This window comes from Rhinopithecus roxellana, chromosome 5 (genome assembly GCF_007565055.1).
Source record: "Rhinopithecus roxellana isolate Shanxi Qingling chromosome 5, ASM756505v1, whole genome shotgun sequence".
NCBI classification, from domain to species: domain Eukaryota; kingdom Metazoa; phylum Chordata; class Mammalia; order Primates; family Cercopithecidae; genus Rhinopithecus; species Rhinopithecus roxellana.
The window spans coordinates 151151117-151179035 of NC_044553.1; the positions used below are offsets into that span (position 1 = coordinate 151151117).

Consider the following 27919-nt stretch of genomic DNA (forward strand, 5'->3'; position numbering starts at 1 on the left):
GCTGCAAGCCACCCTGCTACTCACCGATGCCGGGAGAGCAACCGATCTGGGAAGTGTCGCAAGTTCCTATGAAGGAAGACTGCCTAACACAGAGGCTAAACACACAGGCTGTAGAACCAGCCCGACGTGGTCAAATCCCAGTGCCTCACGCCCCAGCCCGGTGACCCAGAGAGAGTGCTTTCATGTTTCTGAGCCTCCTACCCTCATCTGTGAACTGGGGGCAAGGCCTATGATCAGGGGTCGGCAAGATAACCCAGGTAAAGCAAGTAGCCCGTGGGCTCATGCATGGCAAGAACGCCATGAATGTTTGCTCTTGTGATTATCCTTGATGTTATTTTCCATAGTTTTCTTAAGAGTGGATTCCTCCCAGGAGTAAAGAGCCCTGGATGAAAGGCTGGCCGCACCAATTCACAAGGAACTCAGCAGCTGCCTGGGTAATCCTTTATCCAGCTCCAAACCTAGCAGGCTGAACAAGACCTGGGACCCATGTTCCTCTCCAGGAGGAAGCTTGAGTGAGCACAGGGTGGCCTGTGCGCCGACTGCAATTGTTCTCAGGATGTAGCATCCCTGTGCGCTCTTTGGAGGGTCCTGAGCCTCTGTCAGATGCTTGCCACAGTGTAGACCACACAGATCAAGAATGCCTGTCCCTAGCCTGCTTCGGTAGCCACAGCCATGGCTGAGCCCCTGGGGACTGGGTCAGTAGAGAGGCATGCGCTGGAACTCAGCTCCACGCTGCAAGAGCCTTGGCTTCCCCTGACTATGGCAGAGGACCAGCTTCTTATTTTAAGCTCAAGATTGACCTGAGTCAGAATCACTTTGTGGTGAGTGGCTGCTCCCGCTTGGACAGCCGGGTCTGATCTCGCTGGCCACAATCCATAGATGTGTCCTTCTCGCATATAATTACCATGGAGGCCGGGCCTGGTGGCTCACGCCTGTAATCCCAGCACTTTGGGAGGCCGAGGTGGGCAGATCACCAGGTCAGGAGATTGAGACCATCCTGGCTGACAAGGTGAAACCCCGTCTCTACTAAAAATACAAAAAATTAGCCGGGCGTGGTGGCAGGCATCTGTAGTCCCAGCTACTTGGGAGGCTGAGGCAGGAGAATGGTGTGAACCTGGGAGACGGAGCTGGCAGTGAGCCAAGATCGTGCCACTGCACTCCAGCCTGGGCGAGAGGGCGAGACTCTGTCTCAAAAAATAAAAATAAAAAAATAACCATGGGGGCCAAAACAGACCCAGTATTCCTTACTCCTCGCACACCTATGATGTGTGCACCATTGTGACCCCATTTTAGGGATGACTAGACTGAGGCCCAGGAAGGTCAAACCACCTGCCCCAGAGCACCCAGCCGGTTGGCTACAGGAGGTCCAGGCCTTCCATCCCTTGTGCCCTCACCATGCCTTCCCCATGGCTCCAGAGCACAGTGTTGTCACCCCACACCCTGTGTCATCAATGCCCACCGAGGTGGGCTGTCACACCAAGGAAGAGAACTGAAGCTGAACCTGTCACATTGTCCCTGGCCCCACCCCACACTGCTGGGGAGGACCGAGTGGGGCTTCCCCTCTCGAGGCAGGAAGTGGTGGGAGAGGTTTAAAAGCGTCCGAGAGGGGAAAACAACCCCGGAGTAGTGAAGCGAATGCCTTGAACAGCCCTCCCACGGCCCTGCCCCACCCCACCGCGGACCCCGCCCACAGACCCTGCCCAGCACAGCAACACCTAGTGCCTGGCACAGACTGACCACCTGCCCCTCTCTTGCTTCCACAGGTTTCTGGGACTCCTCGCTGAATCCTCCACAAGAAAGAGGGAAGCCAGCAGAGCCTCCAAGAGACCGGGCCCCCGGATCCCCGCAAATCTCCAGCCTCAGGCCCACAGCCCATGACGCAAACTGTGCCTGTGAAATCGAGATGTCGGTAGGAAATGACCGCCTGTGGTTTGTGAATCCTATTTTCATCGAGGACTGCAGCAGCGCCCTGCCCAGCAACCAGCCACCTCTTGGAAGCTGCCCTGCACACCCCTTGCCACCCACGTCTGATACTACCTCACCCACCTCCAGGTGGGCCCCACGCCGCCCACCACCTCCTCCCCCAGTGCTGCCCCTGCAGCCCTCCAGCCCAGCCCAGCCCCCTCTGCTCCCTGCTTCTGCACCTGCCCCTGCCTGTCCTTTGCCCACCTCTCCCCCAGTGCCTGCCCCCCACGTCACACCCCATGCCCCAGGTCCCCCAGACCATCCGAGCCAGCCGCCCATAACGGCCTGTGAGAGACTCCCATGCCCCACTGCAGGCCTGGGCCCCCTCAGGGAGGAAGCGATGAAACCAGGGGCAGCCTCCAGTCCCTTGCAGCAGGCCTCCCCCCCGCCACTGCCTGCGAAGAAGAACCTTCCCACTGCCCCTCCCAGACGCCGCGTTTCTGAGAGGGTGTCCTTAGAAGACCAAAGTCCGGGGATGGCAGCAGAGGGGGACCAGCTCATCCTGCCTCCCCAAGGGACCTCAGACAGTCCTGAGGACACGCCCTGGGGGAGCACGGAGCAAGGCCAGAACACAGAGGCGAAAGCCAGCGATCCTGACAGCATGCCGGAGCTGCCCAGGAAGGCCAAACAACCCCCAGTCCCACCCCCCAGGAAGAAACGGATCTCTCGACAACTGGCCTCGACCCTCCCAGCTCCCTTAGAGAACGCTGAGCTCTGCACACAGGCGATGGCCTTGGAGACACCCACGCCGGGTCCACCCAGAGAGGGCCAAAGCCCTGCTTCTCAGGCTGGGACTCAGCACCCTCAGGCCCAGGCCATTGCCCATTCCCAGAGCTCTCCAGAGTTCAAGGGCTCCCTGGCCTCCCTCTCAGATAGCTTGGGGGTGTCTGTCATGGCCACCGACCAGGACTCCTACTCCACTAGCAGCACGGAGGAGGAGCTGGAGCAGTTCAGCAGCCCCAGCGTGAAGAAGAAGCCCTCCATGATCCTGGGCAAGGCCCGGCACCGGCTGAGCTTTGCCAGTTTCAGCAGCATGTTCCACGCTTTCCTCTCCAACAACCGCAAGCTGTACAAGAAGGTGGTGGAGCTGGCGCAGGACAAGGCCTCGTACTTTGGCAGTCTGGTGCAGGACTATAAGGTGTACAGCCTGGAGATGATGGCGCGCCAGACCTCCAGCACAGAGATGCTGCAGGAGATTCGCACCATGATGACCCAGCTCAAGAGCTACCTGCTGCAGAGCACCGAGCTCAAGGCCCTGGTGGACCCCACCCTGCACTCTGAGGAGGAGCTCGGTCAGTGCCCCGGGAGGAGGTGGCAGGGAGGAGAGGGCGGTGGGGCTCACAGACTCAGGAACCCCTTAGGACAAAAGAGGCCTATGCAGTGGACGCTGTTGGTGCCCACCCCCCATCTCTTCCTGGGCACCAGCAACTTTCTCCAGCTGCTGCAAGGTCGGCTGCTAATGGTGCCCGGCTCCCCTCTTTCCTAGAGAATTAACCTTGACCATATAGGATCTATATTATCTGCACCCTCTCTTCCATCATCAGTGGCCCACTGCCAATTACTCCCTGCCATGGGGGAGATGAAGACTGGCCCCTTGGCCTCAAGCAGGACCACTGTGTGATGCAGTTTATGCTCCAGGGCCCGGCGAGATCTGGCTGAGGCTGAGAGTTCATCCTTGCTCAAGCTTGCTCTGCCTCCTCCCACTGCTCTCACTCCCTGTCTTCTGAGTCTCCTCAGTGAAATCACATGCACCCAGATCCCTCTTTCAGGCTCTGCTTTCAGGGAACCAACACAAAACAGCTCACTCCTCTGACCACCCCTTCTAAAGTAGCCCCCAGCCTTCCCTACCCTCACCAACCTTGAATCCAGTAATTATCAAAGCTTTTTCCGATTGTGGTTCATGGTGAGAAGTAGCTGTGAACAACCACACACCTATATATATTAAAAATATTAAGGCCTGGCGCACTGGCTCAAGCCTATAATCCCAGCACTCTGGGAGGCCAAGGCAGGAGGATTGCTTGAGCCCAGGAGTTTGAGACCAGCCTGGGCAACATGGCAAAACCCCGTCTCTACAAAAAATACAAAAATTAGCCAGGCATGGAGGCGTGCTCCTGTAGTCCCATGAGGCAGGAGGATTGCTTGAACCCTGAATGCCAAGGCTGCAAAGAACCAACATCCCGCCGCTGTACTCCAGTCTGGGTGACAGAGTGATACCCTATCTCAGAAAGAAAATAACAGCTGGGCATGGTGGCTCACGCCTGTAATCTCAGCACTTTGGGAGGCTGAGGCGGGTAGATCACTTGAGGTCGGGAGTTCAAGACCAGCTTGGCCAACGTGGTGAAACCCCATCTCTACTAAAAATACAAAAATTAGCTAGGTGTGGTGGCACATGCCTGTAATCCCAGCTACTTGGGAGGCTGAGGCAGGAGAATTGCTTGAATCTGGAAGGCAGAGGTTGCAGTGAGCTGAGTTTGCGCCATTGCACTCCAGCCTGGGCAACAAGAGCAAAACTCTGTCTAAAAAAAAAAAGAAAGAAAAGAAAAAAATACATTCTGTCAGTTCACACTGCTGTGGCCAAAGTGGTTGCTAAACACTGAGCTGCTTCTGAGCTAGTTGGTAGTTACTGCCCCAACCGTCCGCTGGTATCTCTAAGCCTCTCTTTCCCCACCCAATAATGAAAGAGTTAGTGCTGGGTACGGTAAGGGACACATGAGCCTCTGAACACAGTAGATTCATAGTGAATGTTTCTTAGAAAAGGAGCTTTAGATGTTCCTTTCCCAGGGCTACTGGATTTTGCTAGCGGACTCCTGAAAATGAATAGGTTTTCAAGGCCACAAGATTCATGATGGCATTTCAGGTGCGGTGAGGGGTGATAGGATTGAGATCTGAGGCCAGTGCTGTGTGTGTGTCTACACAGGGCCCTGTAAGCAGACAGTCGACAAAGAGTTATTGGGCACCCGACTCCACATCAGGTGCTGGCTCAGATATAGAGACAGAGGTGAACAAAGCACTCAAACAGTTTCTGCCTGTGGGGAGCTTACAGTCTAGCAGGGGTGACAGGCAAGAAGGATGAGTAGGGCCGGGTGTGGTGGCTGACGCCTATAATCCAAGCACGCTGGGAGGCCAAGGCGGGTGGATCACCTAAGGTCAGGAGTTTGAGGCCAGCCTGGCCAACATGGTGAAACCCCATCTCTACTAAAAATACAAAAAGTAGCCCGGTGTGGTGGCATGCACCTGTAATCCCAGCTACTCAGGAGACTGAGGCAGGAGAATCACTTGAACCTGGGAGGCAGAGGTTGCAGTGAGCCCAGATTGTGCCACTGCACTCCAGCCTGGGCGACAGAGCGAGACTTTGTCTCAAAAAAATCAAAGTTAAAAAAATAGAAAAATTAGCTGGGCATGGTGGCATGTGCCTATAGTTCCAGTGACTCAGGTGGCTGAGGCACGAGAATTGCTTGAACCCAAGAGGCAGAGATTGCAATGAGCCAAGATCGTGCCACTGCACTCCAGCCTGGGCAACAGAGGGAGACTCTGTCTCAAGAAGAAAGAGAGAGAGAGAAAGACAGAGAGAGGAATAAAGTATAAAGTGTAAGGAGACACATAAGTGAGCACATGTGGATGGAAGCGAGGTCAGGAGGCTGTTGTGGGGCAGGACCCCAAGGGTCTTGTGAGCCTCTCTATGGACCTCACATCCAAAGGTGAGTGACCTCACTCACGTGAACCACATCACTCTGGCCGTCACGCCAAGTGGGAGCAGGGAGACTCAGACTCAGTGTGAGGCTACTGTCACAGCCGAGGTGAGCAGTGAAGGTGGCTGGGACCAGGACGGAGGCAGCACAGAGGGGGAGACATGGTTGGACTCTGGGTCTGTTGTGAAGCTGGAGCCACAGGACTGGCTGGAAGCTGGATGTGGGAGTGGGAGAGGGGAAGTAGGATGTGGACATGTGGGCAAGCATTTTGTCCCTGGGAGGCCACAGCGTCCATCCTGGGGCAGGCACTGGGGAGGAGTCGAGGAGTTCAGTTTGGGACATGTGACACTGGAGATGCTTATTAGACACCAGGTGGGGAGGTCAAGCGGGCCATTGAGGGCTGAGTCTGCAGTTCTGGGGCTAAAGAGAGATGTCTGGGAACTGTCAGCACAAAAGGAGCCATGAGACTGGATGAGATCATCTGGGTCTGAGACTGAGCCACAAGCACCGTGCAGACCAGGAGGGCATAGAAGGGCATGGAAGGACATGGAAGGACATGGAAAACTCCAGTGGCCCAGAGGAAGCTGTGGTCAGCCCTGCCTTCCAGAGTTGGGGGAGTGTAAGAGCTGAGGCCCAAAGGGTCAGGAATGCTAAGGTGTGGAAAGGGTGGTGGATGGACTTTCTTCTGGAAAGGGATGACAGCGTGGACGAAGGCCGAGAGGTGGGGAATGAGGCTGGAGGATCACGGGCCATTCACACAGGCAGTGAAAGTCAGCCTGAGGATTTGGCCCAGAGGTGATGGAGCCCCTGAAGGGTGTGTGTGGAGGGCAGAGCAGAGGGGACAAAACAGGGGGACAGCTCAGGAGACTGCGGCCATGCAAGGCCAGTACCTGGTGGCCTTCAGCAGAGCAAAGGAGGTGGAGCACAGGCTGGACCTCTGCTGGAAACAGCAGGAATGACTCCAGCCTCAGGGCAGCTGGCTGGCAGGATGCAGACACACCATGGGTCCTGTTAAGGGCAGATCTGCCTTGGGCACCAAGATGCCAAGAGGTGCTAGACTTGGAGTCTGTCCTGGCAAGTGATATGGCAGAGTGTCACCAGAGCCTGCCGTGGGCACTAATGTGTGGGGCAGAGAGGTTTCCAGGCAGTGAGAGGTGGCAGCTGAGCTGAGCCACCAAGGACAGGAGGGCTGGAGCTACAGAGACGGAGAGAAGGGCCCTCCAGCGGGTGGGAACAGTGTCAGCATCCACAGCAACGGTGCCATTCCAGACACTGCACATGTCAGCTTCATGACTGCAAACCAGACCAGATGGGTTTGGTCATTGTCATGCCCAAGAAGCCACAGCTCAGAGAGGTCCAGTGACCTGGCCATGAGGACAGAGCTGGTAGTAGAGCTGGGCTTCAGACCCAGGCAGCCCAGCCCTTTCCATGAGCTGAGTCCTCTGCCTCCACCTCTTCCTTCCGAGCTCTGCCCATGTGTGTGGCCAGTCAGATGGTGAAGGAACTTAAACCACATAAAAAGGCCAGATAGGGCAGGGCATGGTGGCTCACACCTGTAATCCCAGCACTTTGGGAGGCCAAGGAGGGCAGATCACCTGAGGTAAGGAGTTCAAGACCAGCCTGGCCAACATGGTGAAACTCCATCTCTACAAAAAATATAAAAATTAGCCAGGCGTGGTGGTGGGCACCTGTAATCCCAGCTACTCAGGAGACTGAGGCAGGAGAATTGCTCGAAACCTGGGAGGTGGAGGTTGCAGTGAGCCAAGATCATACCACTACACTCTAGCCTAGACAACAGAACGAGACTCTGTCTCAAAAAAAAGAAAAAAAAAAAAGGCCAACAGAACTCCATGCTTAGGGTGCTTCTGGTTTTATTAGGGAGACAAGTCACAAGAAACAATTGGATACAAAACAGTCCTAATGTGAGGCTGCTGAGGGCCCGAGTCTGGAGAGGAGGTGCCAGGAAGAGATCCTGCAGATGTGAAGGGGCTGGGAGGGCGTGGGCACAGCCCTCTCATTTTGCAGTTCAGGAAGCAGGCCGTGGGAGGGGAAGGGACATGGCCGAGGTCATGCAGAAGCCCAGGACAGTGGGGAAGTGCAAGTCCCTGGTCCCAGGTCAACTCCCATCTGCACCAATCTCTACCTGTGGAGGCTCCAATGAGGTGGGGAGGTGGGCGTGGAAGAAGGGTCAGGAACCGGGTGAGGGAGTTGAGGGCAGCCCTGTGTTCTGCTGAAGGGGAAGAGGAAGGCAGCAGCAAGGGACCCAGGATGGCCATGGGCCAGCCCCCAGGCCTGCGTGGCAGGGAAGGGCTATCCGGGCCTCTATTGAGACCCAGCCCCATGGGAGCATGAGTCCCTCCCTCCTCTCTCAGGGCTAGGGCAGCACAGGTGTCTCCCTACAAGAACAGGGCTTGGGACCTCCCCTTACTGAGCCTGTAACCAAGACCCATCCCCTGGAGACAGAGGAGGGCCAAAACAACTTCCTAAGAATATGTTCCTACAGTCACCCAAAGCTGGGCATCCCCTTGGTGTCAAGTAGACATGAGTTCAAGTCCTTGTTCAACCCCCAACCCACCCGATGAGAGCCTAAGTTGGTCTGTCCTCAGAGTGGGGATCAGAGCACATATGCCTCAGAGCAGCTACAAGATCAGGGCACCAACTCCTGCTCTAAGAGCTGATTGGGAATGCCTCTCTGATAGGACGGCATTCGAGCAGTGAAGGAACCGGTCATGTGGATGACTGCGAGGCGACTGCGCCACACAAAGGGAACTGCAGGAACAAAGGCCCTGGGGCAGGAGCAGGCCTGGCAGTTGGTAGAGCAGCCTGAGCATGGGAAGCAAGCAAAGCAGTGAATGAGACGTTACAGGGCCCGATCACAGCAGGGCCTCATAGGCCATGAGGAGGCTCTGGCTTTGATTTGATTGCATGGGAGATGGGAGCCATTGGAGGTTTCCAAACAGAAGACTGTTATGATCAAAGATGTCGTAACAGGATAGCACCAGCTGCTGTGTTGACAAGAGACTATAAGGGCCAGGGCAAAAGCTGACTGACATAACCCCAGCAAGAGATGATGGTGGTAGCCTGACCAACCCAGGTCAAGGTAGTAGCCATGGAAGTGATAAAAAAGTAAGGTTCTGGATATACTGTATTTTTGAGACTAGAGTCAAGTGGGTGTGGGAATTGGAAGGGAGATATCAAGAATAATTCCACCAATCATTTACTGGTGGAATTATTGTACACTGTACAACTCCAGTGTGAGTATCGCCCTCTGAAGTTACGTACTCATAGCCCTGTGAAAGTTTGCTCTCTGCCAGGCCCTGTGAAAAGCATCAGGATGCAATGACTGGCTCCTGTGCCAGTGCCTTTCCAGTGTGGCTTTCTGTTGAATAAACTGTGCTCTCTCATGTGCCAGAACTGCAGGGTATAACTGCTGGGGCTGTGAGTGTCCTTGCAGGTGCTGGAGCTGTGAATGTCCTTCCAGGGGCCAGGGGATGGGGATGGCTGTGCTGTTGGGCAACAGAACCAGGTGGCAGGATCCCAGCTTCTGGTTTCCTCACCCTCGCTCTCTTGTTTACCTGCAGAAGCAATTGTAGAGTCCGCCTTGTACAAATGTGTCCTGAAGCCCCTGAAGGAAGCCATCAACTCATGCCTGCATGAGATCCACAGCAAGGACGGTTCGCTGCAGCAGCTCAAGGAGAACCAGCTAGTGATCCTGGCCACCACCACCACCGACCTAGGCGTGACCACCAGCGTGCCGGAGGTGCCCATGATGGAGAAGATCCTGCAGAAGTTCGCCGGCATGCACAAGGCCTACTCACCCGAGAAGAAGATCTCCATCCTGCTCAAGACCTGCAAACTCATCTACGACTCCATGGCCCTCGGCAACCCAGGTCAGCAGCGGGCAGCCGGGAGGGGTCTAGGCGAGGAGCTCTCTTTGTATGGGTCCATGACCCCACTCTGACAAGGACTCCAGAGCCCTTGGAAGGCCCCAGACTTTCCAGATTCAGAGCCCCCCTGGGGAGGAACTGGGTGTGGGTGGGGTGTAACTCCTGTGCCCTCTTGGAGTCACCTGGGGCCTGGGAGGAGAGCCATGATTGGCTGCTGCCTTGGAGGCAAGCGAGGAAGCCAGCCCACAGTTAACTTTGTGTGAATTAGGAAAAGCACTGTGTTAGTTTGCTAGGGCTGCAGAAACAATACCACAAGCTGAGTGGCTTAGCCAGCAGAAATCTATTGTCTCACAGTTTTGGAGGCTGGAAGGTTCAAGATCAAGGTGTGGGCATGGCTGCACTCCCACTAAAGACACCAGGGAAGGTTATTTTCCTTCCGAGCTTCTGGTAGTTCCTTGGCTTGTGGCCACAGAACTCTGATCTTCACATGGCGTGCTTCCTGTGTGCATGTCTGTGTCCCAATTTCCTCTTTTTGTAAGAATGCCAGTCAGACTGGATTAGGGGCCCACCCTACTCCAGTATGACTTCATCTCAGCTAATTACAGCTACGACAACCCTGTTTCCAAATAAGGTCAGAGTCCTAGGTGCTGAGGGTTAAGACTTCAACATACAAATTTTGAGGGGACACAAGTCAACCCCTAACAGGTGCCTTAAGCAATTAGCATTGATTTGACACCTAAGTCCATGGGGCATGGACAACTCTCTGATCTGGGTCAGGTGAGCCTGAGCTTGGGTGGGCTTATTCATGGATCTGTGGTCAGAGGTGGGTCAGTTGGAGGCCAGATAGTCTGGGATGGCCCTGCCTACATGCTGGGTGGGTGGTTGGCTGTTGGCTGCTCTGGGATGGCCTTGCCATATGCTGGGTAGTTCGTTGGCTGTTGGCTGGTCTGGGATGGACTTGCCCACATGCTGGCTGGTTGGTTGGCTATTGGCTGCTCTGGGATGGCCTTGCCCATATGCTGGGTAGTTTGTTGGCTGTTGGCTGGTCTGGGATGGACTTGCCCACATGCTGGGTGGTTGGTTGGCTGTTGGCTGCTCTGGGATGGCCTTGCCCATATGCTGGGTAATTCGTTGGCTGTTGGCTGGTCTGGGATGGACTTGCCCACATGCCGGGTGGTTGGTTGGCTGTTGGCTGGTCTGGGATGGCCTTGTTCATGTGCTGAGTGGTTGATGAGCTGTTGGCTGGTCTGGGATGGCCTTGCTCACGTGCTGAGTGGTTGATGAGCTGTTGGCTGGTCTGGAATGGGGATGACTGAGCCACGAGTTTCTCATCCTACAGCATGTTAGCACAGGCATGTACCCATGGCAGTAGCTGGGGCCCCAGAGAACAAGCAAAGCCTGCAAGGCCCATTGAGGCCTGGCCCTGAACTGGCATGATGTTGCTCTGACACCTTTCATTGACTTGTTCAGGCACAAGAGACCATCCCAGACTCAAGGAGTGAGGAACGTTTCCCCTCTTGATGGAAAGAGTACAAAGACATATTGTAAACGGTGTGGATGTGGGAGAGGAATCAGTGGGACTATTTGTAATCATTTGACTGCAGTCCTCCAGGCAGACGAGAACAGGCATCACTGCACGATGGGGCACAGCTCAATGAAGAGAAAGCTGGCAGGATTCATCCCTTCAGCTGGTACCCTTGTGCAGTGAGCAAACTGTGTACCTGGATACGGCTGCCATAGCAATAGAGTGGATGGATAGCCACCTCTGTAGACTCACAGACGTGGGTTCGAATTCCTGGTCTGTCACTTACTACCTATTTAACCTTGAATGATTTACTTAACTCTTTAGAGCCCGATTTCCTCACCTGAGGAAGCTGCTTTACAGAGAGAATAAAAGACCCTAAGACCCCTAATGGTTCGGAAGCCATACTCAGTCACTTGTGAGTATTAGAAACAATGTATGTAAAATGGTGGCCTCCACGCACAGCACCTGGCAGGCTCAACAAATGTGGCTGTGTTAAGAGAGGGATTCTCTTCATCTCCCCTGGAGAAGGGCAGGCCAGTTTGGCCACAGACCAACAGGAAGCAGTTGTGGGGGTGTGATTGGGGTGTGGTGCCAGATCCCCTCACCCTAGAAACCTTTCCTCTCAGATCTGTACAGGCCACAATTCTGGGTTAGTCACATTTTTGTGGTAAACTGATTTGTGTCTTGCGACCATGTGTTAGAATTGTGCTCCCCAGACCAGGTGCAGTGGCTTATGCCTGTAATCCCAGCACTTTGGGAGGCTGAGGTGGGGGGATCACGAGGTCAGGAGTTCAAGACCAGCCTGGCCAACATGGTGAAACCCCGCCTCTACTAAAAATACAAAAATTAGCCGGGTGTGTTGGCACATGCCTGTAATCCCAGCTACTTAGAAGGCTGAGGCAGTAGAAACACTTGAACCAGGGAGGCAGAGGTTGCAGTGAGCTGAGATCGTGCCACAGTATTCCAGCCTGGGTGACAGAGCGAGACTCCGTCTCTCTCTCACACACACACACACACACACACACACACACACACACACACACACACACACAAATAGAATCGTGTTCCCCAAAAGCAGACACCATGCCAGGGTGAACTCTGTATTAAGACTTTATCCTGGGCCGGGCGCGGTGGCTCAAGCCTGTAATCCCAGCACTTTGGGAGGCCGAGATGGGCAGATCACGAGGTCAGGAGATCGAGACCATCCTGGCTAACACGGTGAAACCCCGTCTCTACTAAAAAATACAAAAAAATTAGCCGGGCGAGGTGGCGGGCGCCTGTAGTCCCAGCTACTCGGGAGGCTGAGGCAGGAGAATGGCATGAACCCGGGAGGCGGAGCTTGCAGTGAACTGAGATCTGGCCACAGCACTCCAGCCTGGGCGGCAGAGCGAGACTTCGTCTCAAAAAAAAAAAAAACAAAAGACTTTATCCTGATATTGGAGATGTGATGGGAAGAGAGAGGGTTGTAGTAGAAGCAGGATGTAGTGAAGGGTTTGTTTTCATAGAGTGGACATTAGCCTCGGAGGGAGGTCAGGTGTCTTGTGCAGCCTGGGGCCCAGAGAACAAGCCCAGGATGTAAACTCCGCAACTGAGTAAGCTCCAGGAAAATCCCCAAATAAGTAGGTGGGGGACAGTGGGCAGCCTGGAAAGCCCAGAGCTCTCGGCGAGTTTGACCTGGTCAGCCCCAGAGGGCTGGGACTCAGGGAAAGAATCAAGTATGCCCTGCCAGGCAACATGAGACCGAGGGTTAAGACCCCCTCGTGGCCTGGCAAAGGGTGTCCGAGAATGAGTGGGGCCTTCTCAAGCCTTCTCGGTGAGAGGCAGTCCTGGCTCTCTCTGCAGCAGGAGGGGTTGGAGAGGGAGGCAAGCTCAGAGGCGTCCTACACGGGATGCAGGGAAGCAGCAGTCAGACTGGATCAAGGCAGAAAGGAGACAGAGCCCCGGGGGACCCTTTGCTGGGAACAACCTCGGGGAGAGCAGGCAGGCTGGCCCTGGGACCCTGCGGGGATCATGGAAGAGCAAGGTCCAGGCTTCCTTGCTGGCTCTGCTGCTTCTCAGCTTGTGGCTGTGTTAAAATGACTTAGGTCACAGTTTCCTCTTATGTTCAACAGGCACAGCCACAACCACCTTGCAGGCCTGTCTTGAGGCTTAGAGGAGTCTGAAGTTTGCATGTTGCCCAGCAGTTGGCACTTAGTCACAATAGCTATTGATTGGTTTCAGTGCTGAATTTCTAATTAGGGAAATCGTTGCCCCTGGATTTGCTGGGCTTGGTGGTAAAGTCAGAGCCAAGGGTTTTATAGACCCTGAGACATGATCAGGGCGACAGCTTTGGGCTGGAAGGGGCAATTCCATTCTCGATGAGTCCCAGTTTATCCAGAAACCCCTAGCTTCCTGGAATTCTGTTTAAAACCCCATGACTGAGCAGCAACATTCAAACACCATGATTCTTTTTTTTAAACAGGGTCTCTTTCTGTTGCTCAGGCTTAAGTACAGTGGCACCACCCCCCCGGCTCAGGCAATCCTCCCACCTCAGCCTCCTGAGTAAGCTGGGACTACAGGCATGTGCCACCACACCCAGCTAATTTTTGTATTTTTTGTAGAGACGGGGTTTCACCATGTTGCCCAGGCTGGTCTCAAACTCCTGAGCTCAAGCAATTTGCCTGCCTCGGCCTCCCAAAGTGCTGAGATTACAGGTGTGAGCCACCACATCCAGCCTTTTTTAAATTGACAGATAAAATTGTATGTATTTACTGTGTACAACATGATGCTTTCAATACATTGTGGAATGACTAAATCTATCTAATTAACATAGGCATCACCTCACATAGTTATCGTCCTTGTGGTGAGAATCAAACACCGTGATATTTGCTAACAATGAACTTGCTTTCTAAAAACTTACCAGAGAGCAGGGACTTGAGGAAGGAATGGCTAATTCTGAGGAGGGAGGAGGAGCAAGAAAGGCAGCTGCTGGAAAGGGCACGGCTGGTGTCACGTGTGGTTGAATGGAGCAGAACCAGGTGCCTGCCATTTTCCATCCTCCGCAGGCAAGAGGGAGGGAGGCCGGAATCTCTGCAGATCCAGAAGCCAGGCTCAGTCGGGGAGACTCTGAGACATGAAGGTCAGGCCAGGGTCTCCCCCAGACGTCAGTGGGTTTCTTCTCAAGGAACAGAAAGAATGTTTCCCTCCCACCACTGGGTGAGCACTGGACTGGGGGCACCGTGACTCCCAATTTCATCTCAGAACCGGGCAGGCCAGGGCTGCTCCATTCAGAGCCTCAGCATCTTCATCTGGGTGGAATTAGGTTCTGCTCAAATGGGTTTGGGATTTGTCAACCCCAAATCCAAAGAGCAGAGGATTTGGGGTTCATCCACGGTCCTGGGTTTGAACCCCAGCTTTGGTGCTACAGCCTTAAACATTAATCTCCCTGGACCTTTGTTTGTGTACAAAATGAGGGCGAAACGCTTGTCATGTTATGATGCAGGAGCTGGGACAGCACATGGGACAGCCTAGGTGCTCAAGGAGTTACTTCCCGAGCCTCAGTTTTCCCACTCTTTAAATGGGGCTAGGAACGCCTCTCTCTGGGCTATTGTGGGGATCAAAGTTTATGAATGAGTGTTTAGATATTAGGATGCAGGAACAGCTGCCTCCCAGCCACGTTCCCAAAAATACAGAAGCTGAACGCAGTGGTTTTCAAGATGGATTCCACAAGGCACCCCAGGGGCCACCAAGGGGTCGAAAGACAAGCTGGGCCCCAAGCCAGCTCCACCCCAGACAACCCTGCTTGTGCCTGTTTTACACGTGGGGTTCTGCAGGGGATTTTGTTTCAAATAAAGAGTTCTATTTTTTTACGTTTCATTTGGAAATAATTTCAAACTTCAAAAACTCTAAGAATAGAAACAGTACATAGAAACAGGAACACCTGCAGACCCTTTGTGAATTGTTAACATCGGACCCCCTCCGCTTCATCATTTTCTTTCTCTGTCTACATACATCATGTTTTTTCTGAACTGTGTAAGGGTAAGTTACATACATCTGGGTCCTTTACCCCTAAACGCTTTCCTAGGTATTTTGTTGGTGTATGGATGTAAGATTACATAACTCTTACACAGCCACGGTAGAGTTGTCCATTGCACACATTTATGTTAATACAGTGTTTTTATCTAAACTTCCAGGTTGTCACTTGACTTAATAAGGTCCTTTTTAGAATTTACCCCTCATGTTCAGGATCTGGTAAAGGGTTAGATGTTGCATGTGCTTGTCATGTGTCTTTAACCTCCTTTAATTTGGAATATCTCGTATTTGTTGCTGAATGATGGAAATACAATCTGAGGAATGCGTCATTAGGGAATTTCATTGTTGTGCAAACATTTTAGAGTGTACTCACACAAACCTAGATAGCACCGCCTACTATACCCCTGGGCTATATGGTATGGCCCATTGCCCCCAGGCTACCACCCTGTACAGCATGTGACTATGCTGAAAACTGCAGGCAGTTGTAGCTCAGTGGCAAGTATTTGTGTATCTGAACATATCTAAATGTAGAAAAGGTGCAGTAAAAGTCCGGCATTATGATCTTATGGAACCACTGTCATATATGTGGTCCATCGTTGACCAAAACTTTGTTATGCATTGCATGACTGTATTTCCACAGCCTTTCTTTGTCTTTTTTTTTTTTTTTTTTTTTTTTTTTTTTTTTTTGAGACGTAGTCTTGCTCTGTCACCCAGGCTGGAGTGCAGTGGCGCTATCTTGACTCACTGCAAGCTCCACCTCCCGGGGTCACACCATCCTCCTGCCTCAGCCTCCCAAGTAGCTGGGACTACAGGTGCCCGCCACTACACCCAGCTAATTTTTTTTTGGATTTTTAGTAGAGACAGGGTTTCACCGTGTTAGCCAGGATGGTCTTGATCTCCTGACCTCGTGATCTGCCCGCCTCAGTCTCCCAAAGTGCTGGGATTACAAGCGTTAGCCACCACGCCCGGCCTCTTTGTCTTTAATGACATTGATGTTTTTGAGGGATACTGTTTTTTTCCACCACCCCCACCTTTTCTTAATGAAAGTTCCTCATTCTGTGTTTGTCAGATGTTTCCTGATGATTAGATTGAGGTTATGCATTCTCAGCCAGATCCCAACTGACTTCAATTCTGACTTTGACGTTCAGTAATTTTAGAACGAGGTCCCAGGCATTCAACTCACACCTCTCTCTGGCAGGTGATCCAGGCAACTGTGTAGTCTATGGCCTTGCTACCCGAGGTGTGGTCTGCAGCCCAGCAGCTCTTCATTGAGCCCTGGGAGCTGAGAGTGACCCCACAGAGAGGCAGACTCCAGCCCGAGTCCCGTCTACCTCCACCACTGACCTACTTCCTCCACCACTGACTGCTTTAAGCAAAAAACAGCCCTCCGTGTCCACCACTCCTGACTTCCGCCCTGCCCTAGCCTTGCCTCTAGTCTTCCCAGCTCCCTCACCTCCAGGAAAGATGCCTCACCCACCTGCCTCATTGCTATGCTGCAGGCAGCAGTAGCTTGATGTGGTACCTTCATGGCCCACTTGAAAGGGGAATAAAATAGGGTGGGCTGCTGGCAAGACCTGTTGGAACAGTGAGGAAAGGGGTAAACATGGAGACCCAAGATCTGAGTTAACTGGCCATGCTATCTTCTCCAGAAAGACAGGGCCAGGATTAAACCTAGTATTAGCTCCCTCTAAAGCCTGTGCTGCTATCACCATGCCAGTGGCTGACCTAGGAATGGACCCCAAGTTTCAGAATCCTGGTGGAATGTGTTTTCTCCTATCACAAATTTAGGGTCCTGAGTTAGGCAGATTGGGGAGTCCATGGAAGCAAATGGCTTTGGATAAACTGGCCCTCCATCCTGGAATCAGGAGCAGACCGGATTCTTCATGGACTTCATGAGGCTTGGTGAGAGCAGCCAGAACTTCTAGATTCATTTCTTCTATTACTTTGACAAAGAAGTCATTCCCACCTATTTGATGTCTAAGACTAGTCATTCAGAGCTGGTTCTGCTACTGGGGAGAAACAGATTCAAGTCCAAGAAACCCTCCTTAAGATGGGAGGGGGAGAAAGAGGGTAGGGGCGCAGTTCAGGAACCTTCTAATGTGAATGCCAAGCAGGAGGCATCCCAAAGGGTATTGACGGCCTGAGGCTGCCTTCCTTGAGTAGTCTGTGTAAACACCCTGATACCACCCACTTGAGCTTCTGGAAACAGGGCCTGGCTCCTAACCCCAGGGGGATGGAGCACACTACTGACCACGTGGTGGGATGTGGGGGCCAACCAGATGGTGATAGAGTCCCAGGTCCCTTGCCATCCACTTCCTTGGCAGAGACCACAAAGTCAAGGGTCCACAGCTAGTTTAGGCAAGGGCAACCACAGAGGAATTAGATGGGAGGAGGGCTCTTGATGGGGACCCCAGGGGTATGGAATAATGGGCCTTGTGACATTGACTGGGGGTAGAGAGGATTGGCAGGGAGGTCGGGCTGTTGGTTTTTTTAAATCTATGTTTAAAAAAATTAAACTGGGCTAGGCGCGGTGCCTCACGCCTGTAATCCCAGCACTTTGGGAGGCCGAGGTGGGTGGATCATGAGGTCAGGAGTTCGAGACCAGCCTGACCAACATGGCAAAACCCTGTCTCTACTAAAAATACAAAACTTAGCCGGGCATGGTGGCACACACCTGTAATCCCAGCTACTCAGGAGGCTGAGGCAGGAGAATCACTTGAACCCAGGAGGCGGAGGTTGCAGTGAGCCAAAATCGCACCATTGCACTCCAGCCTGGGTGACAGAATAAGACTCCATCTCAAAAAAAAAAAAAAAAAAAAAAAAAAAAATTAAACTGACTTTTGATGATCAAAGTCACTCGTGCTTATTGTTGCAAATTGATCAATAATATGTTGGTGAATTTCTTCCTAGTCTTTTTGAAATAACTACAGATAGGTAGATAGATAATTGGTTAAGAAAGTGTTTGCTGCTATAAACATTTGCTGCTATTTGATTAGCTAGATAAGCCCTCTCATCTCTAACTGAATAGAAGTGTATTTCTCACTCATATAAGTCCAATGCATGGAGGAGGGTTGGAGGTAGAGGGCCATGCTCCATATGGTCATTCAGGGATCCATGCATAGGAAGACTTCCTAGGTCTCCCTAGGGATTGACATCCAGGTGACAGTAAGGGGGTGGGCATCTGAAAGAGAGCTTTTCATCTCCAAAAGGTTGTGACTCACAACCTTGCTTTTTTACCCCACAACACAAATGGAGTGCAGGTCCCCTAAGATGTCATGTTCTGAGGCTTATAGGACACACTCCCCTCCTGTCTTTCATAATAATTGTGTCTGGCATTTACTGCTCCATGCTAATTACCTTCCATCTGTCTTGTCGTGTCATCCTCACAACCACTCCAGGGGATGTGGACACTGTGATTATCCCCGTTTTACAGCTGAGGAAGCTAAGGCTCAGTGAAGTTAAGTAGCATGCTTATGGTCACACCTGATGAGCAGGTGAGTGGTTGACCTGAGACTTGAACCCGGGTCCTTTGCTGAAACCTGGGACCCTCCGGCCTCTCCAGCCTACCTCCCCAGGGCATCCCGAGGTAAGAGATGACCTCGAAAGGACAGACAGAAGTCATGGCTGAGTTTTGCAGTGCCTCCAACCTCATACCTTTTCAAGCCAGAGTGGGATTTCGTGTCTTTAGGCCTCAGAGCCCACAGCCTGCGTAGCTGACTGGCTTGTGGGCTGAGCTCTCTGAAGAGGAACCCAGGGAGCTGGAGTGTTTTCCTCAGGGACACAGTGTAGCTCAGAGCAGAACTGAGACTTAACCAGCATCTGTGCAAAGTGCAAGCAACCAAACAGGGTCGCTTCAAGGAGCTCAGTGGGAGAGAGGGGGCTGGGTTCTAATCTCATGACAGCCACGGACTTTACAAGTGACCTCCAGCCAACCATTTCTCTGCCGAGGCTTCAGTTCTTTCATCTGTGCAGCTGAAAGTTCAGACTAGATCAGTAGTTTTCAAACTATTTCCAGGAAACTCTCTTGGGACCACAGACAGCTGGGGGCCACCTTGGAACAGTGGAGGGGCGTAGTTGAAAGGAGATGAGCAGGCCAGCCCTGCTGCCCCACCCTGAGTCAACCAGAGAAGCTGAACTGTGCATAAGGTACCCATTACCAAAGGTTTCCATTGCAAACACAGATTTGAAGTCTACTGTTCTAAATGGCCTCTACTTCCGCCTGTCATATGTTTTTATCAAATAAATTCATTCATTCAACAGTTCAACAAACTTTTTTTGACAATGCAGACTTTTTTTTTTTTTTTTTTGAGACGGAGTTTCACTCTGTTGCCCAGGCTGGAGTTCAGTGGCACCATCTCAGCTCACTGCAAGCTCCGCCTCCCGGGTTCACACCGTTCTCCTGCCTCAGCCTCCCGAGTAGCTGGGACTACAGGCACCTGCCACCATTCCCGGCTATTTTTTTTTTTTTTTTTAGTAGAGACGGGGTTTTTTTTTTTTTTTCTTTAGTAGAGACGGGGTTTCACCACGTTAGCCAGGATGGTCTGGATCTCCTGACCTCGTGATCCGCCCACCTCAGCCTCCCAAAGTGCTGGGATTACAGGCGTGAGCCACCGCACCTGGCCGACAATGCAGATGTTAAGAGCAAAACCCAGGAAGACCCAGCCCATGTTTTTAGGATGTTCATAATTCAAGCTAAAAACAAGCATTTAATAAGCAAGCGTCTTGCAGTGTGATAACTGATATTCATTCATGCTTTTAGCAAATATGTTTATTAAATACCTACTATAGACCAGGTACCGTTGAGGTTTCAGATATAAACAATGAACAAGATAAGGTACCTGCCCGAGTAAAACTTTCATTCGAGGAGGAGAGATAGGCAATAACAAGTAAACAGAAATGCAAAATATATCCTCCAAGGTGAAACGTGCAACTGGGGTGGATAAAGCAGGGTAGGGGGTCTCAGGGGGGTTGGAGGAGTTTGCTGTCCCGGGACTGGGTGGTCAGGGAAGGCCTCTCTGAGTTAACGTGTGATATTGACTTTCCCATTCTGTAATGCCAGGACTGGGGAGAACCATTACAAGGGCATTGGGCCTAGCTAAGGAGGTCTTCAAGGAAGACTTCTGGGAGGAAAAAAGTGGTTTTAAGTGGGAATCTTGGTGGAAAGCGAGGGCCAGGGCAGGGCACAGTCATGAGCCTCCTGCTGCCCCAGGGTTGCAGCATCAGCTACTGGCCTTCAGTAAGAGCCCAGTTAACAATGGGGGCCCTGGGTGGGGGGTGGAGTAGGGAGTAGTTTTGATAAGATGCTCAATCCTTTCCTCTCCCTCAGGGTCTGCAAACTGTGGCCCTCCCAGCCAACTCTGTCCTACCACCTGATTTTACAAATAAAGTTTTATTGGAACACAACCCATGTCCATACTCAGCATCTACGGCTGCTTGTGTTCTAAGGGCCGAGATGAATAGTTAGGACAGAGACCGTGTGGCCCATGAAACTAAAAATACGTACTTTCTGGTCTTTTACAGAAAAAAATTTGCTAGCTCCTCTTTTAGACAATGCTTCCTCGCCCTGTCACCCAGGCTGGAGTGCAGTGGCACAATCATAGCTTACTGCAGCCTCAACCTCCCGAGCTCAAGCAGGTCCTCCTACCTCAGCCTCCAGAGTAGCAGGGACTACAGATGCATGCCACCACACCCAGCTGATTTTTTTTTTTTTAGTAAAGACAAAGTCTCACTATGTTGCCCAGGCTGGAGTTAGGGCCTTTCTAATCCTCATTGTCTGTGTGATCCAGCTGAGCACCCCTTCAGCTCATTTTGATCTTAAAGAGAGCTTTCCTTCTCCAAAAATCTCCCAGCGGATGAAATATGCATAAAACCCCAGCCAGCTTTTTGAAATGTGATCAGCTACCTACAGATGGCAAACAGATGTGACTTGGCAAAAAAGAAAGCAGAAATCACCAGGAAGTGGAGGCTGCAACCAGCAGGGCGTTTGGATGCACAGCCAAATGGACGTGATCTCTGGTCCACCCAAGACAGATGTTCAGCTCACAGGAGAAGGATTTTGCAGCTAACATCCCAGTGACACTTCCTGAGGCCCCTATGTGCTCAGGGCTGAGCCCTGAGCCTGGGGTTCCAGGCTGCTCAGGAAGGAGCGTGCAGCCCTAACTGCCAAAAGGTTGGGCTGGGACCCAGTGCGTGTAAACAATGTTTGAAGCTTGTGTTGGTCCATGAGGAGCTATCATGCCTGTATGGATACTGTCTCACCAACATCAATAGCCAGAGACCCAGATTCTAGTCCCTGCTCTGCTACTGACCAGCTGTAGGGCTTTGAGCAAATTTCTCCCATCTCTGAGCCAAAGTTTCCTCACAGCGTGGTTGGACATGATAAACTAAGGCCAATGGTGTGCTGGAGTCAGCTCGTACCAGCTCGTGGGAACTGACTGTGTGCATCTCTTCCCAGCTCTGTGTTCTCGTTGGTAGCTTGACGTTGGAAATTGTGGAAATATTTAGATCATGGAAACTGGCAAATGCTACAAATCAAGATTGATTTTTTTCCTTCAGAGAGCCAGTTGTTAAGCATTTCCCAGGACACCACTGTCTAAGGCCCAGAGGACATCCCAGTGTCTATGACCATGACCCTACCCCTGGCAGGACAGTGGTACCCAGTAAGAACACACATGGGACATAGTTCAGTCCATTGTCAGCAGCCTACGTCCCAAGCCTATGCAGGGGGCTGGAAAGGCAGTGATGTGAGAGAGGCTCAGAGAGGGTTAGTGACTCACTCTGGCTCACACAGCCTCCATCCCTGCCCTCAGCATACTCACAATGTGAAGAAGGGGGCAGGCTCTGAATCACTCAAGGCATATGGGAGCCAGAGCAGGAACTGTCCAGCTGTGCTGGAGGATGTGGGAAAGCACAAGGAGAAGTTGATAATGGGAAGGTAGGGAGGGGGTCCCAGGCAGGGGGAACTGTGTGTGCAAAGTCCTGGAGAGGGGAGAGTGCACTCAGAGTTCAGGGAATGGGCTGTGGTGCAGCCCAGTGGGATGTTATGTGGGAGGGTGATGGAGGCAGAATGTCATCTCAAATTGGAAGATGGAAAGTAGAGTAAGCACCCATAACCCCGGGGCAGCCCAGGAGGGCTTCTTGGAGTTGGAGGAGGCAGATCTTGAAGGACGAGTCAAATGAGTAGGAACATGGGATTGTCGGTCAAGATTCCTCAAGGAAAACATGGGGAGAAGAGCAGGTGAAGGACCTCACAAAGCCACAGTCCTGGGCCCCCTCCCTTCCTGTCCCCTTCATACCCACATGGCCCGCCCTGAAGTCCTCAGACCTAGGGCCCCAGTTGGGCCATCCTTTGGCTGAAAGTCATTACTTCCTCAAGCAGGGTTTCTCACCCATGGCCCTGCGGACATTCAGGGTGTCCTCTGCATCCCAGGATGTCATCGGCACCAGTGTTGCTGGCCCATTTTGCAGACGTAGAAACTGAGTGTGGCCAGAAAGGCAGGTCACACGGGGCCACACTGTCTAAAAAATTAAACAAGGATGGACCATGAGCAGAATCCACATTCACTGGACAAAATCGACTGGAGGCCTCCATGGCTGCAGTGGTATACTGCAGGAGCCAGGACTTAGAGACGAGGCCACTCAGGCTGTGAGGGAAGATGGGAAATGGAGTCTTTATTTGGGGTGGCCTTATCCTGGCTAAAAGTCAGGAGTTCTGTTACTTTGAAAATAGAGACTGGAGCCAAGTGTGCAGTGGCTTATGCCTGTAAGCCCAGCACTTTGGGAAGCTGAGGCGAGCAGATCACTTGAGGTCAGGAGTTCGAGACCAGCCTGGCCAATATGGCAAAATCCCATCTCTACTAAAAAAAAAAAAAAAAAAAAAAAAAAAAAGTAGCCAGGCGTGGTGGTGAGCACCTATAATCCCAGCTAGTCAGGAGGCTCAGACAAGAGAATCGCCTGAACCTGGGAGGCGAAGGTTGCAGTGAGCCGAGATCGCACCATGGCACTCCAGTCTGGGCAACAAGAGTGAGACCCCATCTACAGAAAAGAAAAAGAAAATAGAGACTGGACAATGCAGAAGGAAGGAAAGCAACCACTAGTCTCTGGTGCTCACACCAGGCTAGAACAGACTGCGCAGGCAAGGAACACGAGACCCCCTGGTCGGCTGAATGTGACCCTGAAATCACAACCCCTGGCCAGGCCATGGGCTTCAGCATGGGAGGGTCCTGAGGGCAGGAACCACCTCTGACTCACGTCTTCTGTCTCCCTGTGTGCAGGGCCCATACCCGTACCCACTCATACTGGCGGTCCTTGACCAAGTCCTTGTTTTGTGCCAGCCTCTGCCCTAAGAATTACCTGCAGGGCCAGGGTTTGTGGGAGGTGAGGGAGACACTCGCCTCAGGGGCAAAATGCAGGGGGATGCCCAAGAAACTCAACCACAAAGATAAATTTTATATATGTGTGTGTGTATGTATATATACACACAATTTTTAAAACAATTCAGTGGTTTTCAGTATATTTGCAAGGTCATATGACTAAAACTACTCCAATTCCAAAACACTTTTATCAACCCAAAAAGAAACTCTGTACCCATTAAAAATCACTCCCTATTCTCTTTTCTGCCCAACTCCAGGCAACCACTCATCTGCTTTCTGTCTCTGTGGATTTGCTTATTCTGGACGTTGCATACAGATGGAATCCTATCATATGTACAATATGCAGTCTTCCATGGCTGACATCTTTCACTTAGCATAAGATCATCACGGTCTATCAATATCACAGCGGCCAGGCACAGTGGCTCATGCCTTTAATCCGGCGCTTTGGGAGGCCGAGGCCGGTGGATCATTGAGCCCAGGACTTCGAGACCAGCCTGGGCAACATGGCAAAACCCTGTCTCTAACAAAAATACAAAAAGAAAAAAAAAATAGCCAGTCTCATAACCCGGTTTCAAAAAATGAACAAATATCAGTATCACAGCATGTATGAGTAGCTTGTTCCTTTTTATTCCCAAAGACTTTTCCATGGTATGCATGCACATTTTGCCTGTGTATCCACAAGTGATGGACGAGTAGTCATCTCCACTTCTTGGCTATTATGGCCAATACTGCCATGAACATTTGTGTGCAGGTCTCTGTGTGGAAATATGTTTTTGTATATATAACTAGGAGTGGAACTTTGGGCTCATGTGACAAGATAAGTACTATTTTAATGCAGTATTTTTTAAAAAATAAAATAAAAATTAATGCAAAAAAAAGCCATGATGAACAAAATATCCACTTTTTTTTTGAGACGGAGTTTCACTTTGTTGCCCAGGCTGGAGTGCAGTGGCACAATCTTGGCTCACTGCAACCTCCACCTCCCAGGTTCAAGTGATTCTCGTGCCTCAGCCCCCGGAGTAGCTGGGATTATAGGCTTATGCCACCATGCCTCACTAATTTTTGTATTTTTAGTAGAGATGGGGTTTCCCCACATTGGCCAGGTTGGTCTCAAACTCCTGACCTCAGGTGATCCATCTGCCTGGGCCTCCCAGAGTCGTGGAATTACAGACATGAGCTACCACGCCTGGCCGCCACATTTTCAGTGAAGTCAGGCTGTTGTCTGTTTTATGATCCTGCGTTACTGTGCGATGGGAACAGTCATTTCCAATCAGCCTGCGGTTTCCAGGCCCACATACTTTTGTGATGGCTGACAGCAGAAAGCGAACATATTGGCAACCAGATTTTAGATACAGTCGTTGTTTCTTGAGTGTAGCACGTTTGTTAACTTTTTCCACCTGGCTCAAAATATGAGAGGCTGTTTTGATAAACACATATGGGGCACACAGTTTTCCTTTTGCCTCGGGCTTTCCTGTGGCTGTGACCACCTGCGCCATTTCAATTAATCCTCAAACATCCTTGGGCACCTCGTTCTCCAACCTCCCTGCTGAGGTGAGAAGAGGGAAGGAGCTTGCTACGGTCCACAGCTGGTGAGTAGGAGAGCTGGGATTTGAACCCAGGTCTGGGCTTGGAGACTTGGCCTTCACACCGTGCCTCTCAGCAGTGTAGCGTGCAGTTGCCCAGGAGGGTCACTTTAGCTCTCTGAAGTATTTTATTCAGGGAGGGGGCAGCCTCATTGTTACCAGGACAGATGTGAATGTGCAGAATTCACAATGAAATTTGACAACCTGGGCAACATGGCAAAACCCCATCTCTACAGAAAAATATATACATACAAAAATTAGCTGAGCGTGGTGGTATGTGCCTGTAGTCCCAGCTACTCAGGAGGCTGAGGTGGGAAGATTGCTTGAGCTCAGGAAGTCGAGGTTGCAAGTGAGCTGATACTAAGCCACCATACTCCAGCCTGGGCGACAGAGTGAAGCCCTGTCTCAAAGGCTGGGTGCCGTGGCTCACACCTGTAATCCCAGCACTTTAGGAGGCTGAGGCAGGTGGATCACTTGAGGTCAGGAGTTCCAGACCAGCCTGGCCAACATGGTGAAACCCCGTCTCTACTAAAAATACAACAATTAACTGGGTATGGCAGCGCACGCCTGTAATCCCAGCTACTCGGAAGGCTGAGGCAGGAGAATCGCTTGAACCCAGGAGGTGGAGGTTGCAGTGAGCCAAGATGGCACCACTGCACTCCAGCCTGGGCGACAAGAGCAAAACTCTGTCTCAAAAAAAAAAAAAAAAAAAAAGGGAAAAGAAAAGTTGCTTCCTGCCCTGGAAGTGCTTGCCATGAGCCACACCTGACACAATGGGAGGACCATCACCAGTCACACATCCATGTGTGCGATAGGAACTTGCCAGCCATGTCTCTCTATGTCCCCAGATGAAGCCACATGTGAAAATTTTATTTTAGAGCTAAGAGTTAGAAAAATAATTTGATTCCCCCAAGAAATAGGTATATTTTTTCTTCATGGACAGTGAGAATATAACTGATTGTGTTTTCCCTCTTTGCTTTGGCCTGCAGGAAACTCAAAGCCAAATTTGCTGCTGTAAAAGAGTAGTTGTGTAGGTTCTTGCTTATTTGTATTTTTATGTTTCCTATAGTATCATCCCTCTGGTAATTTATATTTGTCCTGATGGTTTTCAAATTTTGATTTAGATGTTGCTGTTTTATCAGGTATATTTCCTGATGGTCCCCTAAATCCTTTGTAAACATGTCAAGTAGAAATACACTTTTTGCGAGAGCTATAAATTGCTTAGCATGTGCTTGGATGTATTATTAATTTCGCCCAAAACACAAAGGTAGCAGCACTGGCATGGGTTATTCTGGGGCTCACATCCAGACCTGGTAACCCCCAGTTGAGTCTGAAGACCTTTGCCTGAGCCCTGGACTCCATTTGGTTAGAGGAAGTGAGAAGGTGGGCTGGGGACCAGGCGTGGCCATTCCCACCATGTAGAACTGCTCACCCAAGCTTCACTTCTCCAGTGCACTTGCAGAGTCTGGCTAGAAGATCAGCCAAGGACCTGCAGGAAGATTCTATTCTGGTCAGAATTCTCCACCCACAGTTCCAGCCTTGGGCTTTGCATTGCCAAACAGGCAATCTTCAGAGCCAGCCGGGAGCCACACTGGAGAGACGTCTTTCAGACCCACCTTCCACCCTGCTTTCTGCCACTGTTCCTTTATAGAGCGCCCTCCATCTGCCACGCAAGGTGTCTGTTGCTGTCAGGATGCTCTGAGATCTGTGAACATCTCCTTCAAAGGCAGTAGTGATGAGACGATACTTCCAGGGGTCTTTACATGTTAAAAGAAGGCCTTAGGAAAGGGCACTGTTTAACCCAAAAAAAGGAAGAAGGCTGAATGGTGACATTTCAGGTCTCGTAGTGTCTGGGTGAGGAAGAGGTTTCTGTTTCGCAGGTGGGAGGGAGATGTACGATTAGTGGGGACAGGGAACCTTGCCAGGAGCCATAAATGCTTCTGGGTGGGTCTGCAAATAAATGTGATGTGAATTTGACTGTCAAGCAAGCGGCAAGAGGCGGTCATGGAGAGACAGGACTAGGAAAGGGGAAGGGGTCAGGGTCTTGCTCCTCCCAGCCGAGGGCACTTTCTCAGTTCCTTCTTCTTAAACCTGGACTTCCTAAATCTCAGGCCTCCCAAGGAGGCTGCTCCCTGGGTCCTCTCTGTCATGAGAGCAGGAGCATTCCTCTTCCAGGGATCGCCATCCATACTCAGCAAACCACTGTCCCCTACCCTGGGCAGAGAGCATCTCACAAGGAGAGCCTGGAACTCATCTCCCTCTACCTCCTTCTTCTTCCCAGGGAAGCCCTATGGGGCGGATGACTTCCTGCCTGTGCTCATGTATGTGCTGGCCCGCAGCAACCTCACGGAGATGCTTCTCAATGTGGAGTACATGATGGAGCTCATGGACCCCGCCCTGCAGCTGGGGGAGGGTGAGTCACCACCCCCCGCCCATCAGGTGCATTGCACACCCCCAACTCAGCCACACCACGGGCACTCTAGTGGTCCAACAAGCACCTCCTGGATACCAGACTCCGGCTGAGCTCTGGACCCATGGATGCAAATATGAATCCTACACAGGTCCTGTCCTGCAGGAGCTCATAGATTAGGGAGAGAGATGAGCCAGTGAAGAGACTGTGCCACCTCCACGTAACAAGTGCTGGAATAGTTGGAATCCCAGAAGGCATAGGAGCATGTTACCCAGACTGTGCAGTCAGGGAAGGCTTCCTGGAGGAGGTGACATCTGAGCTGAGCAATGAAAGATAAATAGCAGGCAGCTGATTACAAAAAAAAGGGGGGGAAAGGCAGTCTTTGTAGCAGGAACAGCAGGAGATGGTAGTGTAAAAGAAGGGGATGAAGTGGCAGGCAGTGCTCACAGTAAGAGTCTGAGAGACAGTGACAATCGG

The 27919-nt window shown here is 51.6% G+C and overlaps 1 protein-coding gene across 3 annotated transcripts in view; it reads left to right on the forward strand.

Moving 5' to 3' along the window:
* The window catches only part of RIN3 (Ras and Rab interactor 3), a 186666-nt gene that overhangs the window by 146406 nt on the left and 12341 nt on the right, over positions 1-27919 (forward strand). For all 3 annotated transcript variants that reach the window (XM_010384501.2, XM_030931174.1, XM_010384502.2), the window contains exons 6-8: positions 1764-3257; positions 9236-9544; positions 27314-27445. In XM_010384501.2, coding sequence (XP_010382803.1) covers positions 1764-3257; positions 9236-9544; positions 27314-27445 — 1935 coding nt within the window. The remainder of the gene's footprint in view (positions 1-1763; positions 3258-9235; positions 9545-27313; positions 27446-27919) is intronic.